Raw genomic sequence first — 14,488 nt, forward strand, 5'->3', positions numbered from 1 at the left:
TCCATGGTATTTAACATAATTTTGTTATATTCGTGAACTAGTGTGTTGGGATCTAGATTGTCTGGCAATGCGTTTAGCGTTGGAAGGATGGCTGGGATGATTCTTTCTACTGTTATATTTTTCCTATTCCTTGTTAGGCAGGGTGGTGCCAGTGGCCCAGTTGTAGTAGGTGGTCTGGAGGTCAGTAAGTTAAATGAGACCAGGGAGTGGTCGGTCCAAGGTAGTGGTGTGGTAGAGGAGATGACTGCTGAGCAGTTAGAATCAGCAACCCAGTCTAGGGTTCTTCCCTTCAGGTGAGTGGGTAGGTTGACTTTTTGTGAGAGTCCGTGTGATGAGATAGTATTGGCTATGATGGAGGCATGCATGTCTGCTGGATCGTTAAACCCTAGGTTGAAGTCACCTAGTAACAGTAATTTTTTAATTGTGAGGTAGGTTTCGCATTGTTGGTTAGTAGGCTATGCAAATCTTCCTCGAAAGTCCCGAGCGGACCAGGTGGTCTATAGACCAGGTGGATGGTGAGGGATTGGGTGTTATTTATAGGGAGTTTGGCAGTGAGGGATTCGCACGATTGCAGGGTTTGAGTCGGGGCTAGTCTGAGAGCTAAACCTTCTTTAGATATGATGGCGATGGCGATGCCGCCGCCACGGTTGCCCACCCGGTCCTGCCTGGATATGGTATAGCCATCTGGGATGGCCAGCATTAGAGACGGGCCTGCTGCATTGTGTAGCCAAGTTTCAGTTAGAGCGATAAAATCTATTTTGTCTTTAATGATTAGGTCTGCTATATCAAGGGCATGTGCCACCAGTGATCTTGTATTAAGGAGAGCTCCTTTATAGGAGTGTTCTTCCGTTTTTTCCGGGATGTTTGTATGAGAGATTGGTTCGGACTTAGTTCTGGGGATGGTGGGACTTTTGGTGGTAGGTGGGGCAGACGGGTGGTTTAGGGCGATGGATTTTCTGGTATGGTAGCCTTTAGTTTCGTCTTTGGAATCAGAGAGGAGTCTTGGTGGCGGCTCATATAGTTTAGAGAGTCTAGCGCGAAGTTTGTTGTTTCTTTCGGTGGTAGGGCAAGGCCGGGAGGCAAGGGTTGTTGGTCCTGACCTGCAATGATACCTTGGGCCAGAAGGGTCAAGATAATGGCTGGCTATGTAGGAATCATTAGGAGGACTGGTGGCTAACTGAGAGGGGAGGGGGCTCCTGAGTCGGTATCCTGAATGGGAGTATCAGGGGATGCGAGCGTGGCAATCGCACAGAAGGGGAGTAATACAGTTAGCATTTTCTGCAAATCAGCGCTGGCGTTGTGTGAGCAAGGCGGGAATAGCTGTGTAGATGCTATCTGGGAGATAGGCAGGTCTAATAGGGTAGGGTGACAGTCTAAATGTCCAGATGCACCTTGGGGTGACCGTCTCCCCTCTACAAAGGACGACCTCATGGACATTCTGCTGGAAAGCAAGGCACTGAGGGCCACAACTAATCTGCAGGCTAGAGTGGAGGAAAATAAGATGGAAGGGATGGAGAGTAACCACCTGGTCTAGGGAAGAAGAGGTGCAACTCCACTAGATGACTTGGAGGTTGAAGGATTAACCTCTGGATATTTGGGTTGAAGTATCAGAAGGGAGAGTCCCTGGCAGACTTGCTGTGGAAGGTGAAGGGCATTGTTAATGCCTTTTTCTTAGACCAAGTAGGCAAGGAGGTGTAGTTGGAAAGAGCCCACAGAGGGGGTATGGCCGGAGGAAAGGGCCTGAGGTCAGTAGTGGTGAAGTTCCTACCCTAAGTGGACAAGGCGGCAGTGCTGGAGAGAGAAACGGCAGCGGACCATCCAGTTTGAAGGAGATCTAACAAGACCTTTCATATCTGACCCTCAACAGACGAAGAGTCCCCTGACTTCTTGGTTGTCAGAGAGAGGTATCCGGTATAGATGGACATAACCCTTTGCCTTGGTGTTTGAGGTGGGAGAGGGTGATTACAGAGTGACCATGGGCTCTGCGGCCAGCAGGTATTGCGGCACCTCGCTGAGAGTGAGAAGGAAAAGGAAGGGGCCTCCCTTGGGGTAGGTCACTGGAGAGGGGTCTCGAGCAGCGGCAGAGAGTCCCTACAGAGAGAAAATACAGGCAGCTCAACACATTGTTGCCAGTGAAGTGAGGGGGACTTAAGGGGACAGTGCATTACTACTTGCAAAGGGTCCTACTCCAGTGTGTTTTTCATGATGAGTTGGGGTTTGGGTATGTTTTTGTGTTACTATAGTTTGAAGTTGAGTGGATGACGGGGGCAAGTTGCCTCTGGTGGCCCGTTCAAGGATGGGCATCTCTGGTTTTGGAAGAGTTGAGGTGAGTAAGATAGGCGGGAGGGGGTTTTGGGGTGGGAACGTACGTTTTCTGGTACAGAAGAAGGGGCATGTGATATGTGGATATGTCCTTGTAGATGGGCAGAACTACATGGACGCACTGCTATGGTGGAGGTGAAAACTATTTGGGGAGTGGTGGGGGCTCATGGATCAGCATCTGGTGGGGATGTAGAATTTGAAGGGTATGAATGCACCTACCAAGCAACCTCTTATTGCAAGGGAGTTCCTCAGGTTGCTATTGGATGCTTTATTGATAAAAAAAAACATAGCTGGGATGGAGCATTGTATTCCCTCTCGTCAGGTTTGACAGGTGTTCTGGGCCTCAGGGGGAGTGAAGAAGGGAGGGTTGGGATTTTGCAACATAAACATTTGCGGATGAGAGAACTGCTTATTTGGAAGGGACCCGGGGGTAGGTTGCTGTTGGTCTCTGGTGAGGTCGGTGCAGTGGCAAATACGATCACCACTTTATACTGTCCAAACCAGGGGCAGATGGTTTTCGTCAAGCACATCTTGGCTTGTATTCTACGGGAGGCTAGGGGGTCCCTGCTGTTGGGGGGAGATTTAATTTGTAGGCCGACCCGGCAGTAGACCGGCATGCAGTGGGGGAGAGAAAGGGACATCTGAGTTGCTGAAAGGAGGCAGGAAATTGCAAAACTATTTGGACTCTCATGGGGTGTTGGATTTGTGGCAGCATCTCCACCCAGGGGTGAGTGGATTTACTTTTTTCTCGCAACCACACAGCACCTACATGTGTATCGATTATCTATGCGTCCAGAGAGAAATGTTGAGTAGGGGGTTGTCCTGTGACATGGTTCTGATCAGCTGGTCAGACCACGATATGGTGTGCATGGGCTTCTCAATGGTGGGTCTGCAGGTGCTAGACTCCCTGTGAAAATGTAACAACTCATTTTGGGAAGATGTGGAGTTCCAGGGGGAGATGTGTAAGGCAATTTCCAAATGCTTTGAAGTGAACGATATGGGGGAGGTGGATACTTGCACAGTGTGGGATGCAGTGAAGGCGACTGGAGAGGAGTCTTAATCAGGGAATGTTCCCGAAAAAAACGGGTGAGGGAACTCTTAGAGAATAAACTAAGATCTGAAATCTCGGCCTTGGAGGAGAGGGTGTAACAGGAGAGATCAGGGAGGGGCGATGTGATATGAGGTGAGGCACAAGCGACACACATTGAAGGCACTGGAATGGGACACAGTTGTGTATAAATTGCAGTTTCTGCACCAGAAATACTACAAGCAGGGGGGACAAGGCATATGCCTTGTTGGTGGCGAGATTGCGGGCGCAAAAGGCAGAGAGGCGGGTAGAGGGGATTTTGGATGGTCAAGGTAATTATTGTACCGTTCCTGTAGAGATAGTGACCAAGATTGCAGGGTTATATGAGGATCTCTATGGGGAAGAGAAGACTAGGACAGCTGGGGAGCCAGAGGGGTACTTGGAGGGAACGACTCTCCCTAGGTTGACGAGCAGGGAGGTTGAGGAGATGGATGCAAAATTCACACAGGAGAAAGTAATGGCAGCTATTCGCCGGATGCAAGGGGGAAAGGTGCCGGGGGAGGACAGATTGACTGTGGGGTTTTATACACAGTTCAAAGGAGTTTTGGTTCACCATATGGTCAAAATGTTTAATCACATTGTGGAGACAGGAAGGGCGCCTCGGTCGTTCTGCCAGGCACCGATAGTTGTGATCCCAAAAGAAGGAAAGGACCCTAGATCTTGTAATTTATATAGACTGATATATCTGCTCAACGTGAATGCCAAGATCCTTTGCAAGGGTGCAGGCATCTCGCTTTGATGGTCTGATGCCCCAGCTGGTTCATTCTGATCAGGTGGGTTTTATAGCAGGGAGGCACACTGAGGAAGACTTTGCTACTCATGGATGCAGCATGAGGAAAGGGTGTATCACAACGCTGTCTTTAGATGCAGAGAAGGCTTTTGATACAGTGGATTGGGCCTTCCACTACGCAGTGCTTTGTAAATATGGGTTAGACCAGGCCATCCTCAATGGGATCAGGCAATTTACAGCAAACCAGGGGCCAGAATGGTGATGAACAGGAAGATCTCAGGATGGGTGGCCTGGAGGAGAGGAACGCAGCAGGGATGCCCCCTTTCACCCCTCTTGTTTGCACTGTACCTTGAGCCCCTCGCGGCCCAACTACGAGGGGCCCCTAAAGTTATGGTTATTAAGGTGGGAGACAGGAAATTCAAGTTAGGATTGTATGCTGATGTTTTGTTGCATTTGGTGCCCCCGCTGGTCTCAGTGCTGGTGGCGTAGGAAGTCATTGAGGAATATGAGTACTCCGGATTCAAGATTAACAGGCAGAAGTCGGGGCTGTTCCCCTTTGATGTGGATGAGAGGAGGTACATTCTAACTCTTCAAGAGCTGGGGATAGTGGTAGAGCTGGAGGGCATACGGTACCTGGGGGTGTCCATTACCAGGGATCTCGCTGATTTGTATGTGGCCAGTTACCTGCCACTGATTGAGAAGCGATACAGGGAGATGGTGGGGTGGATTGCGACAACGATTTCCTGTATGGGGAGGCTTAATACCCTTAAGATGAATCTTCCTCCGAGGGTTCTGTATTTGTTTCAGATGCTCCCCATACATATACCGTGCTCCTTTTTTTGCAGCGCTAGTGGAGGTAACTGGGGGGTCTGCTGAGGGCTCGATGGGAGAGCGTTTTGGGATGTGAAGTGGACTTCCACCTGTGGGGTACAACGTGCAACAGGGCTTTTCAGTGGCATTCCAATATAAGCTACATGGGATTAAGCGGTTACATTGTTGGCAGTATGACCCAGTGAGGCCCTCTAAGATGTTCACTGGGGTAAGCCCGCTTTGCTGGAGGGGCTGTGGGGAGCGCGCACCGTACTGGCACATGTAGTAGTCCTGCAGGCAGGTCTGGGTCTATTGGTCAGGGGTTCTGGGTTGGATGAGGGATGCAGAGGGGATGGTGAGGGTTCACAACCCCATGTTAATATTGTTTGGGCTGGAGGAGGTGGAAGGGGAGTGGAGGTCCCTCCCGCACATGGTGCTCTTTTTGCTTTTGGCGGCCCGGGCCTGTCTGATGATTTCTTGGAAGAGGGCACAGCTGCCGATAGTGATGGAGTTGTCTGAGAAGTAATAATATTAAATTGGGTATTTTCCCTACTTTTTTGTTATTAGCGAATCAGCTTTGAAAGGGAAAACATTACACATAGCAAAACACAAGTGGAATGCCAATTACCCCTCTCTTCACCCGCATGTCTTAGACTAATGACATTATAATAAAACCTATTAAATCATTCAATAAATTCAAATGAACCCAATTATCTCCACCATAGGCTGTCAAACAAAGAAATCTCTTCCAAATGTATTCAATACCTTTAATCAATTAATCCCCCCAAAAATTTGAAGTATAAAAAACATATACAGAAACTTAACATATACAGAAACTTAAAACACAATGGAGTGACAGGGTGACTAGACACTTTTCTTCAGCAGTAACATAATTTTGCATCCAATTATCCAAGATAGGAATTGTAAATCACACACTTTCAAAGTTCCATCATCTATCTCTTACTGCACAAACAGCAAAGTTCTAGACAAACATCTCCTAATCACCACCATCTATAGAGGTTATTACTAGACCTGTAGAAAGATATACATATGACTAGTTATTTAAAGTCTCATTTACTGAATTTATTGAATGATTTAATAGGTTTTATTCTAATGTCATGTGGGTGAAGAGAGGGGTAATATCAGCATTCCACTTGTGTTGTCTGAGAAGGTCATGGATTTATATTTAATGGAAAAGCTTACAGCAGCATTGAATGAAAAGGGGGCGTGGTGGAAATGCAGTGGATGGGGACTCAGTCAGGGCACGGAATGATGGGTGTGGAGCAGAAATCCGACATGGCAGGTGTGTTTAAGGAGAGTGTGCAGGCCTCCCACTGTCAGGACGGTCGCCTGTGGTGCAAGGGGATGGGAATTGTGTGATATGTCGTTCCCACCTCAAAGGGGTGTAGAGAGGGTCGCCCCTCTCTCCATGTGCGCTATATGTGCCAATAACGTGCTGGTTTATGTTCTTCTGAACAGGGCGGCAGGGAGGATTTATGTTAAAACTCAATAAAATTAGGAATTTAAAAAAAAATGCTATACTTAGCACCAAAGTCAGCTAAGGGTTTAAAGCATAGCAAAAGAGCCAGGGGTCTACTGATTTAAATGGAAGGAAAGTAGCAAAAACTAAAATCTGTCTTAAAAAGCACATTTTCAAGACACTTTTATAGAATACAAATAAAAGACCAAACATTTGAGTTATTCCGCACTATGCGCCATCATTATAAAACATGTAATAATTTGTTTTATATTTTATACATCTTACCTCAGGAAAATCATGCCCATTCTAGAAATTGTGGCAGGAGAAGCACTGCTAAGATCATGGGTTTCAAACAGAAAATTCACATTGGGACCAAACTGAATTCTCTCTCCGCTAGGCATTGTGAGTAGCCTGTTATCATCAAGAACAGAGTTCAGTGATTCAATCCACTCTGGATCAATGTCCCCATCACAGATTATCCATGAGCTTATCTCTGTGGTGACAAATAGAGCACATTTTCAATGCATGCAGAAACTTCATAAAATAGTACAACTGTAAGAACAATCTGCAACGACCATGACGGTAAAAAAAACATATTAAACATGTGTAACAGAACATCCACTTCAAACATTTCCTCTTGTGCTTAATATTAAACATGGTTATCAGTGAAGGGCAATTAGGTTTTTCTGATGGTTAGAGTGGGACATTTCACGTTTTGAACCTATTTGCCACTGCACCACTAGTATTCTATGGATTATCTTGTAAATCCAAGATACCTGACTTATTTATTTTTATTCTATCCACCTTTATTACTTTTCTTGGTACACAAGTGCAAAATGGTACAACTGGTCAGCGGAATATTGCATCTGTCACACATTTGGTCTTTGTCGCTTGGCAACTTATTACAGGTGCACCTGCTCTATCACTCCCCTACATTTTTGACAGCCATCTTACAAAAATGGAACCTAAAGTACAAAGTGTATTTGCACGCATGTTGAACATTCAGCCACACACTACGACTATTACCACAATTAGTTTGACCTCTTTGCTCAGATGCTTTAGTTAGAGTGTGGGTTAAAAGGGCAAGTAAGCTACTATAAACCTAGTACTCAATCGTGGCTTCAGTCTAAACATAACCACATGAACATCTCTGACCATGAGAGAATGAGAGAGATCCCTGAAAACATTTTAACAAGACAAAAGTCTGTTTAAAAATAAGCCAACTTAAAAATGAGTTATGTCAAGCTGGACTTCACATAAGAAATATTTCAGATGCTTCAAACTCTGGTGCCGTAAATACAACCTGTAAGAGAACCCCCAGAAATATATACATCTAATTCTGAATCCATTTGCAAAGTCTCATGAAATTCTGTCTGGTTGTGGCCTGGCATACAGTGAAGGTTGGAGATTTTCCAGTGGGCTTCTGCACCAGGAGCCCTTTGGTGTCTACATACTGTATTTCTTTACCCTGCTTTGCTGCACAAATTATGCTAATTTAAAAAGAAATTAGACAAAAAGCCTGTGTATGCTTCAGTGCTAGGATACACAGGTTTCTCAAAAATGGGAGATGGGCAACACTGATGCCCTCTCACAATGTGCCACCAGGGGCAGCCAGAAGGGGGGGCAGCTGGCACAACTCTTAGGAACTACCTATATTAAGTCCTGCAAGGAAGAGAGTTATCCTGCAACAGGTCCTGAGTTTCTAATGGGGGTGATCGATTTCTGTGAGATGGGAGAGCAGGATTTCACGATTTATATTATCAAGAGCTTTCAGGAGAAATGGGAACTACAATGCCAGAATAGAACAATACTTTGGCCTAATACAGTTTCTGATATTAAACTATTTGTGCTGGCTGTACTGTGCTATTGATTTTTGTGTAAGTTCATATGCACAACCCGTGCCTTAAAGAATATATTCTTTAGGGAGCCCATCCTTGCTAATTGATCATATTTAGCATGAGAATGTGTCAACCTCTAGATACAATAAAAGCTGTCGACCAGAAAGAACACATGAAACTTGCTTGTTTATTAAGTCTCATGTATATTAACACATGACCACCTAACCCCAATTGACTTTGGTTATGCCAGAGAGGAAGTACATTTCAAACTAATGTATGACATGCAGACAGTGTGGATTCATTCCTAGGGTGTAGGAGAATGTTGGTTTTTGCATGTCAGAACAGTGCTGTGCAGCACAGCGGTCATCACTGCTGAGTCTCTGTTCTAGAGAGACTGTGTGGTAGTAACAGAGGCAAATTAAAATAAACATACATAGATACTTTAAACAACAATGAAATATCTCCAGGCCATTCTCTTAGTTACTGAGAGAACAAGAGTTAGATGCATGAGTTTAGATTACAGAAATGGGTACCTTATTACACTGGGTGGTGCTTTAGGCCTCCCTGATTTGGGAATGATTAATTCTAGGCATGGGAGGGATGGTAGTAAGGAACTTTAGTCTGTTTTTGACAAGGTAAAAAACAAGTCTTCACTTAAATAGCAGATAACTAGTTTTGAGCACATATGATACTAAGTAGCCCTATGAGGGCTGCCCCTGGATACAGGGAGAATATTTGGCCTTGCCTTAAACAGCCAAAATGTGAAAACACACGCCTGGAATAAAACCCCCCTAAAATACCAAGAACAAATGTGGTGTCTCTGCTCAGCTGACACACAGATGGAGAACCTGAAACATGTCACCCTGCGCTTGCAGTGTCTGCCCTTTGCAGCAGGAAGACCTCTGACTTCCCTCAAGGTGATGTGTCTCTTTGAAGGCACTTTAACACTTCACATGACTAGTAGGTAAGACATATACATGGTGTCCCAAACACACACTGCTTAACTGCCAGTCATTGCTCACTTTCTCTCAGGGATTGAAAATAAGATTTTGTCATGTTACTTGAACCCATCATCATTCTCTGCTGTCAACTATTACAATTGTGGGCAGAGTTTACAGAAGACCGGTTATCTCAAGGGTCACCTTTAATATTAGAACCAGTACTAGCAGCCACTGAGAATCGGCTTCCTACTTCAATTAACAAACACTACCAGTGACAACTGTTTCTACAAAAACTAATAACATTTACACAAAATAACATTTGATCTACAGCCCTTTAAAGTAATTCCAGAAGCCAGAACCAAGAAAGATCAAAGGGCCTTTTTTTGTTTATTTTGGTGGTATAGATACTTCATCACCAGTAATTATTCCATCAGATCTTGCCTCACTGATAAACTTAAGAACGTAGAACCCCAAAAGATAAAGTGGAGAGATGAAGAACAACTGTGTTTTGATGAACTCAAGAATATTCTATGCAATGAACCTGTGTTAAAAGTTGCAGATTGTATCAAAGAGTTAATTTTACAGGCAGACGATTCACATGTTCGGTTGGGGGCTGTCCTTTCACAAGATCACAGTGGCATTAAACACCCTATTCTTTATATCAGTAGGAAACTATATCCTCGAGAAAAACTAGGCCACTATTGAGTTGGAGGCCCTAGCTATAAACTGGGCAGTGTCATATCTTAAATACTACCTAGCCCAATGTAGCCCTAATGTTTCACGCCAGAACACTGAAAAAGGAAGAGAACAGGGAAATGTAGACTTCCTTTCCCATTTCCCAATAGGTAGTAAGAGAACCAGCAGCATTAGGGGAAGCGTATGTGAGGAATCCGATGGTGTCATCACTCCTTTCCCGGGGGTGACCTCTCCCCATGCGGCCCGGGGAAGGCAGCCGCTACCTGACCCTGAGGGCAACTATATGAGGGAGGATCACATGGGGGAAGACAGCCTCCAGGAGAGTACCATGGCATCATCGATGCATAGTATCCCCCTTTTTCTTTTGAGGATACCCCATCCATGCCTAATGCCTTAATGACATATTGTCATACCTCCTCTCATCCACCTATGAAGGGTTCTGAAAACCTTTTCACAAGATCTGTATGCAAGCCCTCAAAATCTGACTTGCCTTTTAAGACTCATGAAAACATCTTCTCAGACTCTACCTAAAAGGCATACAGAACTGACTGAGAACATTTACCCAGTAAGTCATCAGAATGGACTTCCAGTCCCATAATTACAAGAATACTGTGACGAAGATGAGCTGAGTAATGTAGATCAATGAAGGCCAAGAGCACAAGCTGTTCTCTAGTTGCTGTGAGTGTATACCTGCGGCCGGGGAATGTAAACAGGCAAAGCAGCTGACTGGCACTGCTGGCGGGATAACGCTGCTCCTCTCAGTACAGACAGAGAAACTGCAGGCCTGAAGAGTATTCCATGGTGTCAAACGGCTCGACGACAAGGAAAAGGGAAGCTGACTGCGAGTGAGAACATGTTGCGGAAATGCCAGAATTTGACAGAAGGTTTCTGGGCGTTTGCAGGTGTTGGAAGGCAGCCTCCACCTTACCGAAGCCCGAAACAATGCACAAGAGCCCAGCAGAAACCGCAAGAGGTAGAGAAGCCAAGAAGCAGAGACTGCGAGAAGGAAGGCAAAGCCAAACGACAGCCACCGGCTTGCTGTGGTAGAAACAGAATACGCCAGCAAAAGCCGGTGAGTCCACCCAAGGTAAGCAGAAACACTGGGGCCTATTGTTGGCAGCCTAGAAACACTTGTGTACAGGCACGTTATAAATGCCATATCATATTATACCAAAGCCGAATAATTATTAATGAAGCACAAGAAAAAGAACAAACAAGTGAGCATTGTTTAAAAAGAAAGAATGCAACAAATGTAAGACTATGAAGTTTGTGAGTGTATGCAACATACATATAAGAGAAGCCCTGGAAGGATAGTATACCAAGCAGATACAATACAAGATAAAGCAAATAAAAGCCACTATAAAGTTTGGAAGTGTGTGCAGAGCCCACATAAGAAAGGCCCTGGCAGGAGAGTATACCAGGCATGGTCAAGTTGAACAGTGTGTAAAATATATGACACCAAGAAGTCCTGATAAGAGCACATCAGGACTAGGAAAAGGCTGTGGAAATATTTTAAAGAAAGGAGACAACCTGGCAGGAGCGTACACCAGGTATGCCAACAATATAAAGGCTTAAAGCCAAATTGTTTTGTGCACCACTAGTAGTGTTGATCACGAGAAACTCAAGGAACGGATATAACTTTGGACATTCTGACCGTTGACAGACCCTTAGTTTTCGTTTTAGGTAGGGAAACACCTCTTAGAGCAGGGACAGAGAGGCATTTCCGAACCCCCTTCTATTTTAATAAAAGTCGTTGACCAAAACCATGACTCTGCTGTGTCCACTTCTTATTCCTGGCTCCTCACAGTACTAGGAAGCATGTAAAGGTTAAACGGATCGGTGAGAGTATGCAGCCTTGGGGAGTAGTTTATAACAAAAACGTGTTCATCTGGACGGCCTGCTGTCTGCCTCTAGAGGTAGGAGGTAAACCACTTCAGGACAGTGCCAGTAAATCCCATGCTGTCGGCGAGGAGGATACAGTGGTTGACGGAGTCAAATGCAGCAGACAGGTCAAGAAGGCTGAGGAGGAACGAAATGCCCTTATCCACGATTTGGAGGCCATCATCCACCAACTGGATGGTGGCTGTCTCAATGATACACTTGGGACAGAAGCCCAGACTGAGTCGTTTAGGTGTAGTGGATTCAAACTGGTGAGTAGTTGTGTAGCGAGTCATTTTTCCAAGTTCTTGCCAGTATGCCAGAGGTTTGTAATGGGCCAGTAGTTAGCCTGATCATCTGGGTCTAGGGTTGTTTTTTTCAAAAGAGGTTGTATGAGACCACTCTTGTAGGTGTCTGGGAATGACCCTTCTGTGAGGAAGGTATTAATTGCTGAAGTTGGATGAACTCTTATAGCGACACAGGGAATTGCCCCAGAAAACAGCAAAAATATGGAATTGATGGTCAACATGCCACCAACTAGAGTGATGGACTGGTGTAAGGACTTATAAAGAAACCTGATTGGCTTTATGAATCGCAGGGGTGGCTGGCATGTACAATTTAGAGTTTTACGGGCAGTGCACTATCTTGCAAGATGTAAAGATGTAAAATAGCAAGATGTAAGATGTAAAATAGCCTCATAAGTCTGATTGGCTCAAGAAGATACCCTAACATGTGGCTAGACCAGGATTGGGTAGCACTTTACCTTTGCACTTTACTCATTAGTTATGGGAAATTAACAGTATGTGTGCTCAATATTGAAGATCTGTGTCCATCACTTTGATTGTTCAATTACTTCATTCTCATTGCTGACCATTGTTATTTTGTACATGGATTAAAACCTAATTCTAAAGTAATCAGAGCGGAATCTGAAGACAGTGGATATGGTGCCGCTGGAACCTAAGTTCAAAGAACCTGTTAAGTCATTGCAGATGGCACTGATGCTAAGGGTGTTTCAAACATGGGGCCAAGCCCAGAGGCATATCGGTGAGTAGCAGCATGTCGAGTGTAGTGCAGTAGTCACACAATTATAGGGGTGTGGGAGCATGTTTGAAGATGTCCAGCATGGCTAATGGGATGTCCTCCAACTCAGCAGCAATTCACGACAAAAGAAGGACGTGTGATCTGTCAGAACAAACCAGGTGTGGAGCAGAGACCATTGCAACGTTTCCGGAGCAGAGGCCCTAGGCTGGCGATGCCAGCAGGAGGACAATGGAGATAAATGGCGAATGGGCCGGGACCGACTGTGAAATCTACATCTTTCCTTCTTCCTCTTCTTTTCCTGGTCCTTGCTCATCTGTCCAGAAGAACGCTCCAGCATTGGGGGTTTAAGTGGACCTTTAAGTGGGGAAGTGCATCTCTTAGTAGAGCAGAGGCCTCAACCATCTTTCTCATTGAAAGAAAAACTTTAGCTATGCGTTCCCTCACCACCTTTGGATGCATGGTTTGGCAGGAGCCATACTCCTCTCTATGTTGGTCCTGCACAAAACGCAACACAGTCTTGGAAGGGTTAAAGCAGGATTTGGAAGACGCACTTCAGACACAAATGAAAAAGTGGTTGATGCTAAAACCAACGTCTGTGGTATATAGAAAAAATAAACTGGTAATAGGTAAATACACATCTTTATATAACACGATTCCAGTGTCCCTGACATTGTAAACCTCACTCCCCACTTTCCATGTAACAAAGCAAATTATGATACCATGTATGTTGTGTGGATTGTAAATAATGACTTCAATTTCTCTTTATTTTTCCTTATTCCACTGCAGCTACAGAATCTCAAACGTACACCCGTTGAAACCTCTCCCACCCAAATGCAACTGCTAAATATATATGGTCTAAATATGCTGCTCAGCTACTATGTACAGCGCTCTGTTACTCCTTACAGCTAGGGCTTTTCTCAACAAATACCCTAAATAAAAAAAAAATGTTTTAAACCAAACATTAACAGTAATTAATGTGTGCAAGTAGCAGAGCTCAAATTAGCAAGTAAAAAAGGAAGAGGATTGCTTCACTGCAGGATTAAAATATTTCTCATTGGTTTTTCTTAAATCACAGAAAATAAGACCAGAAAAAGCTGCTTGGGAAACCAACAAGGATCCTTCATGGTGTTCCCTAGGTCATTATGACCTACACTCCCCACCTAACCTGAGACTAGGCCTCCCACTACTCTGGTTTCCTTCCCTAGTTTTTTGTCGATGCCCTGCTGCCAAATTGCTGTGGCCTCCCTCTCCTCCGCTAGCTCCCTGCTTACTTGTATTGATGCCTTGAGTACATTCACGATGTACAAGAAATCTTTCTCAACCTATCCTCCGATTCACCAAAAATGAATGGCTCCGTAATCCAAGCGCTCTGGTATGCTGATGACCTAGTCCTAATATCTAAGACACCGACAGGCCTTCAAACACTGATTGATGTACTTTCAATGTATTTCGATGATAACGAGCTATCCATGAATATCAAAAAGTCGCAAATTGTAGCCTGCGTTGTGAAACGATCTCAGAGAACAAGATTTGAGTGGAGGGTAAAAAACATCATCCTCAACACTGTGTCGAGCTATAAATACCTAGGAACTCAATTTGAAGCCAGCTCGGTGACAACAGAGCATTTTCAATTACTTCAAAGTAAAGTGTCAACTGCGATATCAC

At 44.8% G+C, this 14,488-nt stretch overlaps 1 protein-coding gene across 3 annotated transcripts in view; it reads right to left on the bottom strand.

Annotated features, from left to right (window-relative positions):
* Positions 1-14,488, bottom strand: part of DYNC2H1 (dynein cytoplasmic 2 heavy chain 1) — a 3,314,293-nt gene that overhangs the window by 1,903,852 nt on the left and 1,395,953 nt on the right. For all 3 annotated transcript variants that reach the window (XM_069639013.1, XM_069639012.1, XM_069639011.1), the window contains exon 39: positions 6,715-6,922. In XM_069639013.1, coding sequence (XP_069495114.1) covers positions 6,715-6,922 — 208 coding nt within the window. The remainder of the gene's footprint in view (positions 1-6,714; positions 6,923-14,488) is intronic.

Source organism: Ambystoma mexicanum, chromosome 7q, assembly GCF_040938575.1.
Source record: "Ambystoma mexicanum isolate Mex_15411 chromosome 7q, UKY_AmexF1_1, whole genome shotgun sequence".
Lineage (NCBI taxonomy): Eukaryota > Metazoa > Chordata > Amphibia > Caudata > Ambystomatidae > Ambystoma > Ambystoma mexicanum.